The 15,300-nt window shown below is 32.4% G+C and overlaps 1 protein-coding gene across 3 annotated transcripts in view; it reads right to left on the reverse strand.

Annotated features, from left to right (window-relative positions):
- LOC128206489 (cAMP-dependent protein kinase regulatory subunit-like) overlaps window positions 1–15,300 on the reverse strand; it is a 103,186-nt gene that overhangs the window by 48,231 nt on the left and 39,655 nt on the right. The window contains exons 1-2 of one of the 3 annotated variants that reach the window (XM_052909014.1): window positions 5,514–5,730; window positions 4,666–4,788 (exon numbers count right to left, since the gene is read on the reverse strand). The exons of 1 other annotated variant lie outside the window; for it this stretch is intronic. In XM_052909014.1, coding sequence (XP_052764974.1) covers window positions 4,666–4,788; window positions 5,514–5,525 — 135 coding nt within the window. In that variant the 5' untranslated portion in view covers window positions 5,526–5,730. Of the gene's footprint in view, window positions 1–4,665; window positions 4,789–5,513; window positions 5,731–13,814; window positions 14,903–15,300 lie in introns of those variants that run through there. One more of the 3 variants, XM_052909023.1, reaches the window with a different exon arrangement.

The following is a 15,300-nucleotide window of genomic DNA, read 5'->3' on the forward strand; positions in this document are numbered from 1 at the left end:
CTTTTTTGAATGCTAAGGTTAAGCTCGATTCTCCCCCCTGAAGTGTACAAAAATGCATTTTGTAAGTAAATTTTTGTACTAATTGATAATTCTAGGTATGGAAGAAAAAGTATCAATCATGTTTTCTTGTTTGGATCGAAAGATCCAAACTTAGGTCACACTGCGAGGCCGGTAACTCGGCTAGCCTGTTTACCAGCGTACTTGAGTGCTCTAGGGTCGGATTTTTCTATCATTCTGGACACACGGAAGTTCCCAAGAACTTGATTTGTGACAAAGGTTCCGAAAGAAGTTTTCTTTCCCTTTTTTTTTTAAAGATTACCGGCAAAATATGGATTCAGATGCAGATATTTAGTTCTCTCTGTGATTAAAGTTACAATTCTCAACCAAAACGGAAATGTGATTCTGGCAAATATAACAAAGCCCTCCACCATCAGACAACCATGAAAATAGCAGTTATTCCAGCTTCATTCAGGAAAATGTGAGTTCTTTAAAACAGTTTAAAAAGTTTCTTGGAAAATCAAGTCTGCAAAATGTATCAATTTTAATTTCTAGGTAACATGTTACAATGTTCTTCTTATACTTTTAATTAAGCTCAAAAATACTTTACAACATGGTAATTTGTAGTGATATTCCTCCTCAACATCATTAGGAAACTTACGAACACTTACTTCTAACTTCATATCTTAGAAGCCCTGGATTTCAATTACACTTAAGTTTAACGTTCTTGCAAGTTTCTTTCTGGTCAACAATTAGAGGGTAAATTACCAATTGTAATAAAATGCTGCATCAGAAAACTTGCAACATTGATTCATCGTACATGTAAACTTTGCTTCATCTTTATATCAGGCCTTTTATTTTATTAAATGTTTTACGAATGAAGACATGAAGTGTCCGAGCAGGAGGAATTTTTTTTTTTTTTAATTACCGTATATGTTTTACGAAAAGTGTCCAAGCAGGAGGAAATAAAAAAAAGAAATAAAATTACATTTCTGGAGTTTTATTTTTTGGTTGGAAACCCCCTCACAGAAAAGAAAAAGCTATGATATATCCTTTATGATTTTCTTTTTGAATGTCAATATGTAAGTGTATGCACATTTATTTTTGTTTTATCTGACAAGTTCACTCCATTTTTTTAATTATTCACTCTTTATACTCTTGTAAATGCATGTTATAACATTTCCTTTTATATAATTATTTCCTTATTGAAAAGATGTTTGTTGAATAACAAGTTTGAAAATAAGTTGAACATTGTATAAATCATGCTAATATCTTTCCCCTTTTTGCCATAATGAAGGGCCCCGCCAACATTCTCTTAAAAGTGGAAAAAAACACACTGGAAATCAATATTGGTGTCTGTTTTCAACAGTGAAAAGTCAGAAATTTAGTTGAGTAGCACTGTTGCCAAAAAGCCAATACGCAGAGGTGAAGTAATCAGCATGATATATGCCAACTGTCAAAAAAAAATTTGAGAATTATTCAAGATTTATTCATTGATTGTAACATATATTAGATGATTTGAAAAATATCGAGAATTTATATTTCTGATGATTTTTTTTGCAATTAATGTGTTACTTACCCTTACGAACTTCATATTTATTTAAAGTTTCAAGTTGATATATACCGAGTGATTTTGTTAACAACTAGAAATGCTCTTCAGGAACTACTATATTACGATTATTCGGATTACACCATTAATTGGTAACCACTGGTAATTCATAAGTAAGAAGTTCATTTCTTTACCAGATAGTTCTCTTCCACATTGCGATACTAATTCACGGACTGTGTCATAATTGTTTACAAAATATAATTTTGTCTGCTTGTTCCATTCTAGGCAGTGAATATTTATTCACCTGGAACAAGTGGATCGGGGCAGTTGTTTTATCAATAAAGATGCAAATCAGATTTTTCATTAGTTAAATTTTATCAGAATATTGACATTCATTTTGACAGCTATTGCAACATCAGCTGCTTTTAATGATTTGCTGCAATACAGTTTCATCAGTGGAAATAAAACAAAAAACGAAATCTAAATTTGATTTTTATTTCCAAAATGAGTATTTTTGGGCGGCGGTGATCGTAAAAGTCATAGAATATAAAAAGGGCCAAACTATAATGCATACATGTGATAATTTCTTGGGTCGATTCCGGGACACTCGTCGTTATGTCATCGCACACTAGGGGGGTCCGGGGGCATGCCCCCCCGGATTTTTTTTAAATGGGGAACGTCTGTGGTGCATTCTAGAGCATATCTGGGGCTATTTTAGTCGTTTTTAACGTCGGGAAAATGTACCTATTTTGACTGCCAAGACGTATTTTTTACTTGACATGGTTGTTTTTTTTCTGCATTTTCTTGAAAAAATAAAACCACCAGATATTTTCCCAGGCTTTAAATGAAGTGCTAACCAGGAGGATATGCAGTCTACTTTCGGTTTCATCAAAACAGGAAATAAACAACTATACGGGCACCTGTTTTCCCGCGCTTTTGAGAACATGCGTTACAAAATATTTATTTTTTCATCACATTTAAAACGTTTGCAATTTATGACACACAATATTTTCCAGACGATAAAAAAGATTTTCCAGTCGATGAGCTTTTTTCCGTTTGGAGATGCATATAATTTTGATAGAGACGTGTCAACAATCGGCTGTATAAAGCGATCACGTGACTTACCATGGTCACGTGATTAAAGCATTCTATATAACCACCTGTAAACCCCATATCGTCAGTTTTATTTCGGCGTAAAAATACACACGATAGTTCGGAAAAAAATGTCAAAACACTAAAATTCCTTATGGAAGCGTAAGTTGTTTAAAGTTGTTCAAAGTATAACGATGTATCGACTTTGAAATTTGAAAGGAATATGGGATGTTTTCCGTGTTTTAATTTTGTTTTTTTACTCATTTTGTCACTTTCTTTGAACTTACCTTCATGCTCGTTTGTCGGTAAAATGTGTGAAAAATATCAATTCATCAATTTAAAGCTATCATTCATAAGACCAAACAAATCCATATGAAAACAATGAATTTGTATACAAGAACCCTCCCCCACTCGTTAAGCACAACAATAGGCCGATAGATCAATTATCGGGTGATTGACGATGACCTCGACGACACACGTACCAATTAACGGATTAGTGTCAACATGTCCTGTGTTTTACGACCAGTGTCCCGGACAGGCAAAATAGCTGACTTACATTGGTAAAATAGGATAATCGATTCCGATTCCGAGATTTTTTTTTTCGGTTTTTTTTTTATGACTTTCCGGGACAAACATGCACCCTCCGTGACTCCGTGACAGAGATACGATTTCCGGGACAATCCCGGACGTCCGGGACGTTATCACATGTATGATAATGATTTAGTTCGAAAGTTGATATAATGGATGAAATTGAAGTTTTCGCACCACGCCATCAACAACACCTGAATTTTCTGACAAGTCCTTAACTTTTTTTCTTCTTGATAAAAAAAGCCTTAATAATTCCTCCTTTTAACGAAATGAGATATTTTCATTCCTAATGTCTTTTTACTAATTTCATTCAACCATGCTTTGCATACTTAAATCACAAAAAACACTTTTGATTAGAAAAGTTCATCCAGGATGGAACTGTTCCCTGTGAAAAACCAATCATTGAATTTTTTTAATTTACTTAAGGAAGTCCTTTTTCATTTGAAAATGGAAAACAAGCCTGTCTTAACTGTACTGCATTGATGCTTCCTTTCAGCGGAGTTGGAAAATGGTACCAGTAATGTATAACTGATATTTTTTAAAGCATACAACCAATGATTACATTCAGATATTTCATTTAAGGTAAATAGAATAAGCAAATAGAAAAATACATGCCATATTATGAATTATCATTGACACTCGGAATCCATATTTTGAGTACATTCCTCAATCTTTCAAACAATATTATGATTTTTACTTCAAGATGTACTCTTACCGCCGGATCTATAAGATTTACCACAATTGATAATATTGTTTTAATATTCCAAAAGGGATGAACAAATGTCCAAAACAATGGTTCTTATGAAGGATACCGAGTTTAATTTGAATGAAATGAGCATAAAACACGGTATTTTTACCTTATGAGTCGATAGTAGATCACAGTTAATCTTTTAGCATTCACCAATCATTTAATATTTTTGCTATTTCAGCTATTAAACACACGGTTAACTTATATTAATATTGTTATCAGTAATTAATATTTTCTATAAAGTATTATTTAGTAAGTAGTTAAAAGTTTATCAATCAAAGTTGATGTTTGTTATACATGTGTATGTACTGATTTTGAATAAATGTCACTTGAATAGTAAATTATGATTTTTGCTTTACTATACCGTAAAATCTGCACTACCAATGATACAAAGATGTTTTTCAAGCCAGCGCATACACATGAACGGCTGAATGTCTCATTTAATAAGACAGCTAATGACTAACTGGAACTTTTGATGGTTTGTATTCGTCAGAATCTTTCTAAAGGATTCAATCAGAATCGTGTTCGGAGATTCCACTGAGAGGGACATGGGCATAAACACAGGTGGTTGTGACGTCTGCACACCAAGCTCAAGAACCGTATCATAAAACATTTCGGAGATATGACACCGTTTTGGAAACATTTAATTAGCCCATAAAAGATGTATCTTATTATCACACTCTTGACTTACTGTGTTGTTGATCTCATTTTCCAGCTGAAAGATCACCTCGTTAATATTGACCTCATTTGGGTAGCCTCCCTTTGGTGGTGCTGGTGTATTCCGCAAGCTTTGTAGATTTAGCTCCCTTACATACTAAATGGCAAAATATTCAGGTTTTAAAATGCTCATACCTTAAAACACTTGCGTGAAAAAACTCTGACATGAGTAAATAAATGTTTAAATGAAGGGAGCTTTAGCGTTAAATCTTTGTTTAAACTTTAGACCCACTATTAAGTTTTTAAAAAAAAAGTATGCACCTAGTTTAGCAGGATAACAGATCTATTGCAAATTTAATATTGGTGAAAAAAATCTACGGAGTGGTTAAGATGTATCTACTGAATAAAATATGGCATTAAGTTTAATGTTCTTTAAGTATAAGAGGATTTGAGACAATCAATAAATATAAAGACTGCATAAAACAAATAAGACTGCATGAAAAAGATAAAAAAAATCACGCACATTAAATAGTCCACAATTAATAAAAGTTTGGTTGGCATTACTTAAACAAATATCAAAAGAAAACTTGACCCAATTATTTTACTTCGCCACTATGGTGGTCACTATATTGTTTACCAATTTGATGTTGTTTTTTACATTAAGGAAAAATGGGGTTAGTAAATAGAAAAACAACAACTCTCTACCCATATCTTAAAGTGTATGTCGGTAATGCCAAACAAAGAATTTATTGTGGCCTTAGCCAAGTTTATCATAAATTCTGCATAAATTTCCATTTTAAACGGTAATATCCTTAACCCAAAGGTCAGAAATCTGTAAGCAACATTTATATTCACTGTTGACAACCCAAATTAATCTCTTACTTGCATATACATCTTTTTTTCAGTGTTAAAATTCCTTTAAATCACCAGCGAAAAAATCCAATTTCAGTTCCAAAATGCCATATTCTTTGATATCACTTTTAAACTTTTAAAACATTTTTACGAGAACATCTATAGTCTATAATATCAGAAACACTTTCAAAACTCCAATAAAAACAATCCAAAAAGTCAAAGGTTCTAATCAATAGATCCAATATCAAAGAACCAAATCTGAACTCTGGACATTAGATATTCAATTTTCAATGCCACTCGTTCATTTAACAGATTGGGTCGACTTAACCACCTAATTACCATATATATATCTACACATGTTATACAAGTTGTAATAAACTTATCATGGTTCTTTTCATTACTTAAGAAAGCTATATGAAATAGGGACATTACAGTAAATATTGGTTTTTAGTAGTTATCAAAATGAAAACAATATTTTCAATAAGGACCCCCCTGAATATTTAATACATTAAGCTTAACTTGCTTTTAAAAGTGTGTTAGGTATTTACTTATTAAACAAGATGTCATAATTGATAACTAAGGGAGGCAACTATAACTGTTACTGCATCCTGATCTAAAACATAGTTATCCTTCTTGCCATAACACCTTGCGCAAAGCTTCAAATTCCAAAATATGAATAATAAATTAACAAAGGAGTGAGCAGTGAGCGAGAGATCAAACAAATGTATGAGAAGACGAACAAATAAAATTATCAAGAAAAATATATTTTCAATGAAAATATTATTTTTATAAACATGCTTCAGGGAAAAGACAACATCATATGGCATCGAGTAATTAGGTCGTTATTTACCTAGATTTTGATGTAATAATTATAAGACACATCAAAAGGATGATTAACTGCCTCAAGTTAATTGCAATGCAGGATTTGCTTGCATGCACTCTCTATTAACCTTTATTTTAATAAAGCATGTACCCTAATCACACAGCTAGTTGTAGCTCCACTAAATAGGCACTGCATGATTATAGAATTATTTTATAAGCTTGTAAAATTGTATTTTTTTTCAAAAGTTTGTTTAAAGACTCTGCAAAAATACTATTGTAAACACACAAGCACAGACTCAGACACACACGCACACATAAACACTCAGAAAGAGTTCTACATCATTTCACTACAAGTGAAGTCCAGATGCATTATATATATATATATCAAGTATAGTACAAATTTCCCCCCAAAATAGTTCAAAATTAAAGTACAACTACCCAGTATCCTCAATGAAAAATTGCAAGATGATGAGACGAGACAAATTCCATTATTTATGCTTAAACTGCATGCATGTTGCAATAATGTAAATTTTGTGTGAAATTAGTCTGCGAGCCTTCCAGAATGTAAATGATGCCTGCCCATCACAAGCAATATAACATCTTACTAGGCTTGGGACACTATTTACATATATAAAGGCTTCGTGTCATTGGCAGAACATAAACATGTCATAGTACGGATTTCAAAATAGCTGATGTGTCGTAGAACAGACTTAAAAATAGTTTATGTTCTAGTATAGGCTTGAAAATAGCTTAAAAAAATTACCTGTCGAAGAACAGATTTAAAAATAGCTATGATGTACTCAAGGTGTAGACTTGAAAGTAGTTTACGTGATGTAGTAAAGACATAAAAACAGTTTGTGTTGTAGTATAGACTTGAAAAAAGTAAATGTGTCGTAATACAGACTTAAAAATGGCTTACGTGTCATAAGGTCTATTGGTGTCGTAGAACAGGCATGAAAATATTTTACATGTCATAGTTCAGACTTAAAAATAGTTTATACAGTGTTGTAGAACAGACAAAAAAATAGTTTGTGTTTTGGTATCGACTTGAAAAAACTTAAGGTGTCGTATTTCAGACTAAAAAAAAGTTCAAGTGTTGTAAGCAGACTTCAAAATAGTTGAAATGTTGTTGTGCAGATGTAAAAATAATTTACGTTTTGTAGAACTGACATAAGATAGATTACCTGTTATAATTTAGACATACAAATAGTTTACTTGTCACAGTGCAGGACTGAAATATTAAACAAAACTGAAATATAATTTACATTGCTTTAACGATGTTTTAAAGGACTGAACAAGGCTGTCTTTGAAAGATTAAATTTAGGATTCTGATGAGAAACTTAATGAAAAGACCTGTTAGTGACAACTCTTGTTTTTTACTCAAAACAATTACTGAAAATAAATCTGGAATGGAATACAATGTTTCTTCCTACAAACCATTATTTTCAAGTGTAAGCAAAAAGTAAGAAACTTTAAGAACTCGAAGGAAACAAGTTCAACACAAGCCATGCAATGAGTCCTTGTCCATTTTCTTACTTTATCAAGGGCAATAACTCTATTTTATCTGGAATTACAGGATTTTGTCAAAACGTCATTGATAACACAGCTATAATGGTAGCTGCAGAGGTTTTATGTGGCCAATGTTGAGAATTAGAAACTGACAAACTGAGAACGCCAGCTTATTTTTTCAACAAGCCAACCACAACCCATTTGTCTTAAAATTAAAATATTTTGAAACGCGAAGTTTAAATGGGGTCTTTTTCTAGTGACATTTTCACAGATTCCAAGACCTAAAAAAAGGATTGTTTATCCCGTTTCAAACATATAAAAATATTTTGCTTTAAAACTATCTATTGGTCACCATTTTGTTACAATATGGTTCAAAACAGTTATGTAAACCAGTCCAGTTCCCTCCTGACTGAAATTATACATTGGTGCTGAATTGCTCTTAATGATCTCTCAGTAGCTTAGGTTGTGGGTGCAGTTACTACAACTAAATGGACTAATTCAAGATGCAAATTCAAAGTATTTTGCACCAATTTTCAGTACCCGATTACCCTGATACAGCACTCCCATGCACATATCTGATGTAGATAAAATTATTATATTGCCTTTAGGATATAACTGTGAATCACTGACCAAATTAGGTAGAGCTGAAGACAATTTAACATGAAAATATATGTCAAATTAATATCAAATTCACACAATCAATATTTGTGTTCATAATCAAACTGATTTCAAAATCAAATGGCACTGTATTTCGAGGTATAATTTCAACATACAGCACTTTTGATTTAGTGAAGTTTCAACACCGTTTTTCATGGAATTGTGTCATAAGCTCTAGGTAAACTAGGTGTCCACTATAAATCTCTCGACATAGTATATATTATACACTGTAGCATCCTACCCATGATTGAACTTGAAGCAATGACTTTTAAGTTATAAAACTAATAGTTTATATTACAGACAAAATAGGTCAAGGCAATTTGTTCAAACAAACAGAGTCATTAATTTTTTATTCACATGTATATAAGTCTTGTCATTTTTACCGCAGTCAAAATAAATCCCAAACCCCTTTTTTTCCTTAAATTATTTGTGTTTTTACAGCAGTCTAATTTTTTGCAGCATTAAAATGTATAAAAAAAAAATGCAATACCTACATGATGTGGATAGTATAAAATCTCCATTTAGATTTTCTAACAAATTTCATAAATTTTGAAGAATTTCTATAATTAAACAAGAAGACCATTAAGCAGTTTCACATTCAAATTCTTAAAAACAAGTTCATTGAGCTTATATTAATTTCATTAATCCTTTAAAAATTCAGTTAATGCTCTCACCCTTACTGACATAATCCCCTAAGGATAAAACAATCATAACCTACATTGCAAAAATAGCTTGTGACTATTATTACATTACTTATCATCACTAGGTTATAGTCAAACATTGGTATTAAACAACTTAAACAACTGATATATATATATATATATATATATATATATATATATATATATATATATATGAACACATATTATTATTATGATAATGATGATTATCATTATCATTATTATTAGTATTATTAATGCCAGTATTTGTGTAAGATCTTTTTTTTTTCTGAATAAAATAATTACAATACATAGCGGACACAAACAAATGAGTTGAAACTTTGACCTTGAACTCTGACCTTGACCTTAAATCAGCCACCTTGAAAGAAGTTCAGTTCATGTTGTCTCTATTTGGTGAACAGTTGACCCAAGTTTCATAAAATGCCTTACAAACATTTACAAGGCACAGATATATAGGACACAAAAAGTTATTACAGACAATCTGACATCCGCACTAACAACATTAACCCCCGGCATCGCATGAATGACATGAAAATGAAATTGAAACTCGGTACAAACTTAATGAATTATAATAAAATGACTGATGCTGTAACACTTAAATGCAAGCTAGTCAGCTGAGTTCTCAAAGGAATATTTGTACCAGGTTTGAGAATTTCTACATTGTATAGCTCACTTAATCTAACTGTAACAATTAAATAGGCAGACCTTTCTGGTTAAAACTAGTGCATGGATACATTAAACTTTGTTGGGAACAACATGGTTGTGGGCAGCTACGTCGCCCCACCCGCTACTCTTTGATTGAAGTGCTTAGTGAATAATTTCAACAGCTTTAAAATACAACCTACATGATCAGTCAAGGAAATTGCAGATAAGCAATCATTAAGTACTAGGCTAAATCTTTAAGAATTTCAACTTTTGCAGGTGTTTAAAGCCTACTACAACACACACTTCTGTGTCAGTTTTTTGCGTTGACAATTTGTCAGCCAATGCGGTTGTATTCCAAGTCAGTTTCATGACCTGAAGTTATATCTTAATGATTAAGAAGGGTTCCTTAGTTATGCTCACTTTGCCCATTCTTAATCATTAAGATTTTACTTAATGTCATCTAACTATAGTAGCTGTTACTTATGACATGATTCTGCATGTCTACAATGTTACACTTAACAGTTTGTAGGGGCATATTCCGAGTCTTTGGAGATGGGACCCTGTCGGCTTTACATTTTGGCATCGGTTTCTACTTCAAGGGAATGTTTGAAATTTCGACATTTAATCAAAGGAATTGATTATCATCAATGCTCATTACAAAACTGAATACTGCTTTTTGGATATTATGTAATAACACTTTACCTTGTAATTAGATTCCTTCATTTTAGACAGATGAAATTGGCATTATAATTCCCTCAATTTATTTACATCTACCTTCACTTTCTCTGGTCCAAAGAATTATGAATGAATCTTTTTTATATTACCAGAAACTCTTCAGAAAAAATCTGTACTGGTGAAAACTAAACTCTTCATGAGCAGGAGGATTATCTTGTATTAATGAAGACATTTACAGTAAATATTTATAGAAAGTCAAGCTACACAAGCAGTTCTGCCATCTGTTGAGGGAGATATTTTTTTCCAGGAAAAGAGCATATTATTTGGTAAAGATATATCTCAAACTTTTGATAGAGACTAAGCCAGCAGGCATGCCAGGCCTCTTAATGAATACCCACTTAATTACATAATGGAAACTTGATGTTTGTTTTCACCAGAGGCTTTCTAAACGATTAACTAAGAAACTGTATGGCGATCCAATTGGCAGGGGCATGAGTGTCAACACTAATATGGTTTAGTTTTAAAACTCATGACTCCGCAAATAGAGTCACTGGTATGATTCACATTTATATATTAAACGTTACTGCCAAATTACCGTTTAGTTATCAAGTGGGTTTTTAATTTGAAGCCCGCCCACTTGTACCAGCTTGTATAGAGGCATTTTGCGCTTAACACTACAAAAGTTGTCATATAATACAGGTCAATTGAACAAGTCTGCGCTGTATTGTGCCAGCCTGCCTGCTGACTTCATTGTTTAGAAGATCAAAAATTATCAACAACTATAACAGAACTTGAAAATTCAACAGACACAGCAGATATTTAAAAAAAAAAAAAGATCCCCATATCTAACAGTAACTTTTGCAAACAATGACAAAATTATAATGGCAATATTTCAGGCATAGATCCTTGCTACAGAATTATATAAGTTCCAGGAAAGGATATAGAGTGTGAAAAACAGACAGGGACCCATAAATCAATCTTTACTTTTTCTTCTTCTCTCATCAACTGTGTTTTCTCACTATAACTCTATATTTAAGTCTCTATAGTCATTATAAGGATAGCTGTTAATTATTATTCTACATAATTATGCAAAATGCAAAATGGTATGTCTTAAGTCCACAATGCTTCAGAAAAAAATAAACACAATTCGTCAAATGAGAACATAAAACTTCTGGCGGAATAGGATGTGTCGCCAATCAGGTGCACCCATTATTTTTCTACTAAAGGTCACCATGACCTTTAGCTAAATGACCCCAAAACCAATTAGGGTCATCTTCAGACCATGACCAATGTGCGTACAAAGTTTGGCGACTTAACAAGTCATTCAGAAGTCATTGATGAAAAAAATGAAAAAAATGGGCAATGTAATTCATATGTGTTTGCCAAACGTCACAGGAGACACAAAAAGAGCTTTCATGTATTGCCAGTTTTATAAAACAAGAATATTGATAAGTACATATGTGTGTTATTATTGATTAACTGATACATTATGATACGGAACAGAAGTGAAAAATGAACAAAATGGCTACTGGTGTAGATTATGCATCACTACTCATATACGCTACCATCAATGCTGACTTAACATATATGCTTATAATCCTTAATGCCAACTATACATGTACCCTATCATCAATACTGGCTATGTATACCCTATCAACGCCCACTATGTATACCCTATTAGCCATGCCAACTATATAGAAGATATCATCAACGCTGATTTCATATATGCTTATAATCAACAACGCAGACAACATATATGCTTATATTTTACCAACTATGCCGAATATGTATATGCTTTCATCAATGCCAACTATGTATTTGCCACAATCTTCACCGACTATGAGGGACAATGCCTTATGTATATGCTAATATGGATGTCATATATGTATACGCTTGTAACAATTAAGCCGACTATGTTTATGCTGAAATTAATGCTGACAATGTATATCCTACCATCAATGCCAACTACGTATACATGATAATTCATATTGCTACCACATCAATGGTGACTTCAATTGCGGACAAAAAAAATATCACTCAGCCCAGTTTGACAATACCTCAGACTAATTCTTCTGAAACCATACAAGTTGGTAGAACAACATTATGCCTAAAGACAATATCACTGCATTTCCATTTCAAGACCAGCACGGCACAGCACTTGATCCCAGAATATTCACATGCAATCGTTCACAACTCATTACAGAGTATGGAATCACCGACCAATCTGCAATGCAAATTAACAGCAAACCATTTTGTGCTTCTTCAAATCACTTGACAAACAGTGAGCAATTTGCATATTGCATTTATACAGACAGCAAGTCAAAGTTGTTTTAAGTCAAGTTATTTTATGGTTTCATAAGTCAATAAACTTAGTAAAACATGCTTGTTAACCAGATAAACAAAAGCATGTTCACATTGCAATTTTTCGAATAATGATGATGTCATAATATATACTGCAACCACTAGAACAGTCAGGTTCAATTAATCAAAATGGTTTTAAGTCGCTAAAAGTCGAGTTTCATGTCACCACACCATGTTGGCATTCATAACTGCATCTCTACATGCATAGCTGTGTTAAGTTCATATTGGTAGCACACCCTAATATCTCAATTTTTTTAACAAGCGCAGTCCCACAGGGGGCGGATTTAACTCTGCTACTATTCAATGTTTCAAAACATTTGAATGAAAAGCCCTTTCGAGTTATTGTTACTTTAGATTTTAATAATTTTCCAGGAAACAAAGAACGATATACCAGTATTATGATGCATAAATATTTATTCATTGTACAACACTTATTATTTCAACAATAATTGCTAGGAAAAGGTTTTCGCCATAAAATCCCAATGAAAATAGAAAAAAGAAAAATGACAAGACAAGATCACTGAATTTTAAACTCATAGGAAATCACCTGATAAAGTGGCTTTTCAGGATATCTCTCTAGAATGAATTTTTAAAATGTTTGAACTAATGTAACCGTAAATGGCTTCAACATGCCAAATATAAAAAAAAATTAACTCGGCTCACACTGAATCACAATTAAAAGTGAAACAGGGATTTTTCATTATAAATCATTAGTGATAATATACCAATGCCAAATGAGATCGCAAGACAAATTTTGATTAAATCATTTAAAAAGCTTCCATTTACAAAGATGACCCCCAAACTTCCATTTAATTGTGTGTTTTTTACCTTAGTGGGTGATTCTGTGGGTGGCACAGTGGTTCAGAAAAGCACAAAAAAACCCACACCATTACTTAAACATTATGAAAACAACAACAACAGCATAAGAAGCAGCAGCAGTAGCAGCAACAACATTTCCAAATAACTATAATTAAATACCTACCACTTTTAAGCCATCAATTCTGCAGGTTAGATCCTCCATTGTGAAAACACATTAAATATAATAAAAATATCCAAATTGATCATATAATATTGAAATTAAAAGTTAAAGATATCAAAACAAACACAAAATGAGTCCACTTTTGCTCACACAGTATTAAATCTTTCAATAAAGTCTGGAGGACTGTCAAAGGGCAACTCAGTGATCTTTTGTGCAAATATCATAAGCCACAAAAGTAACAGTTGATCTTTCTCATTAGGAGCGACATCCATCTATTCTCAACCCCAGATCAGTGAAAACAAACGAAGATAATATCATTATTTGCTGGTTCAGTTCAAACTTATCTATATTATCCTCTTGCCTGAAGCTGCCATGCATCTACTTTCCCGCCTTATCGTATTACCAAAATGGTCAGTCTTTCCTTTTAATCAAATTTCTACTCAGTTTAATATTGGCAGCTCCAATAGGCACTTTCGTTGTTTGTGTGGCAGCTTGTTTTTCATGATATATTTCTTACATCCAGCTGTAATATTGAGATATTTTTCTAATGACAGAGTAACGAGAATATACGAATGCGAGAGAATGAAAGATGAACGTTTTCGTAGACCTGACATATGTATCAACTATTTGTGAATTCTGTGACATTAATTTTACTCTCATCTTTCATTAAAAATGTCACGTGCCTGATATACTTCTGAAGAATATACTCGCATAATAGATTTTAGTAAAACATTGGAGTTCGGTTAAATATTAGAAATTTTATTTGTACAGCTCTTTTGAAGTATGTATCTCTTAGCCTCCTATATCACATAAAACACGTTATTGCATTTCAAAAATATTTAAATTTCACTGATAAACTAACCATATAAACAAGTAACTGTATTCGTTCTCCAAAGCTGTATGATCTAAATAAATTAATCGCTCCTAGAAGTCCTGCCACTTTTAATATTTCAACACAAGGGAATAACTGTCAGGAAATGTACAAAGAAAAAGCCAAAATTTTCTGCAATCGATCTATATCACAGTCCCGACAATAATAAGAATAAACTTCCTGAGCTCCAGCGAATGATATTGTCCGGAAAAACGAGCCTTTACTCACACTCCAGCAACATGCACAACAACAAAATAAGGCTTGAAAATAAACAAGCTTCTTCGCTTCAAGCAAATGTGGCTATCCCCAAAATTATTTTCCACTACAGCAGAAAAAATTCAAAACTTTTTTTTCTACCATGCGCCACACCAAAGATAATTCAATCTACCGATTTACTGCACCTATTTTTTTCAGAGAATACAAAATAAATATTCTGATGTTTTTTTAAGTGACTAATTCATAAAAAAAAATAAGAAAAAAAGTGCCAAACAATTAATGCTTCCTTGTCATGTCACCAATTAAGTAAGATATGCAAATCATGTTGTATGTGACAGGTTTCGAAAGGTATATAAAATGAATATTTTGTGGGATATTTCCTTTAACTTTCACTCACACAAT

The sequence above is a fragment of the Mya arenaria genome, chromosome 2 (genome assembly GCF_026914265.1).
Source record: "Mya arenaria isolate MELC-2E11 chromosome 2, ASM2691426v1".
NCBI classification, from domain to species: Eukaryota; Metazoa; Mollusca; class Bivalvia; order Myida; family Myidae; genus Mya; species Mya arenaria.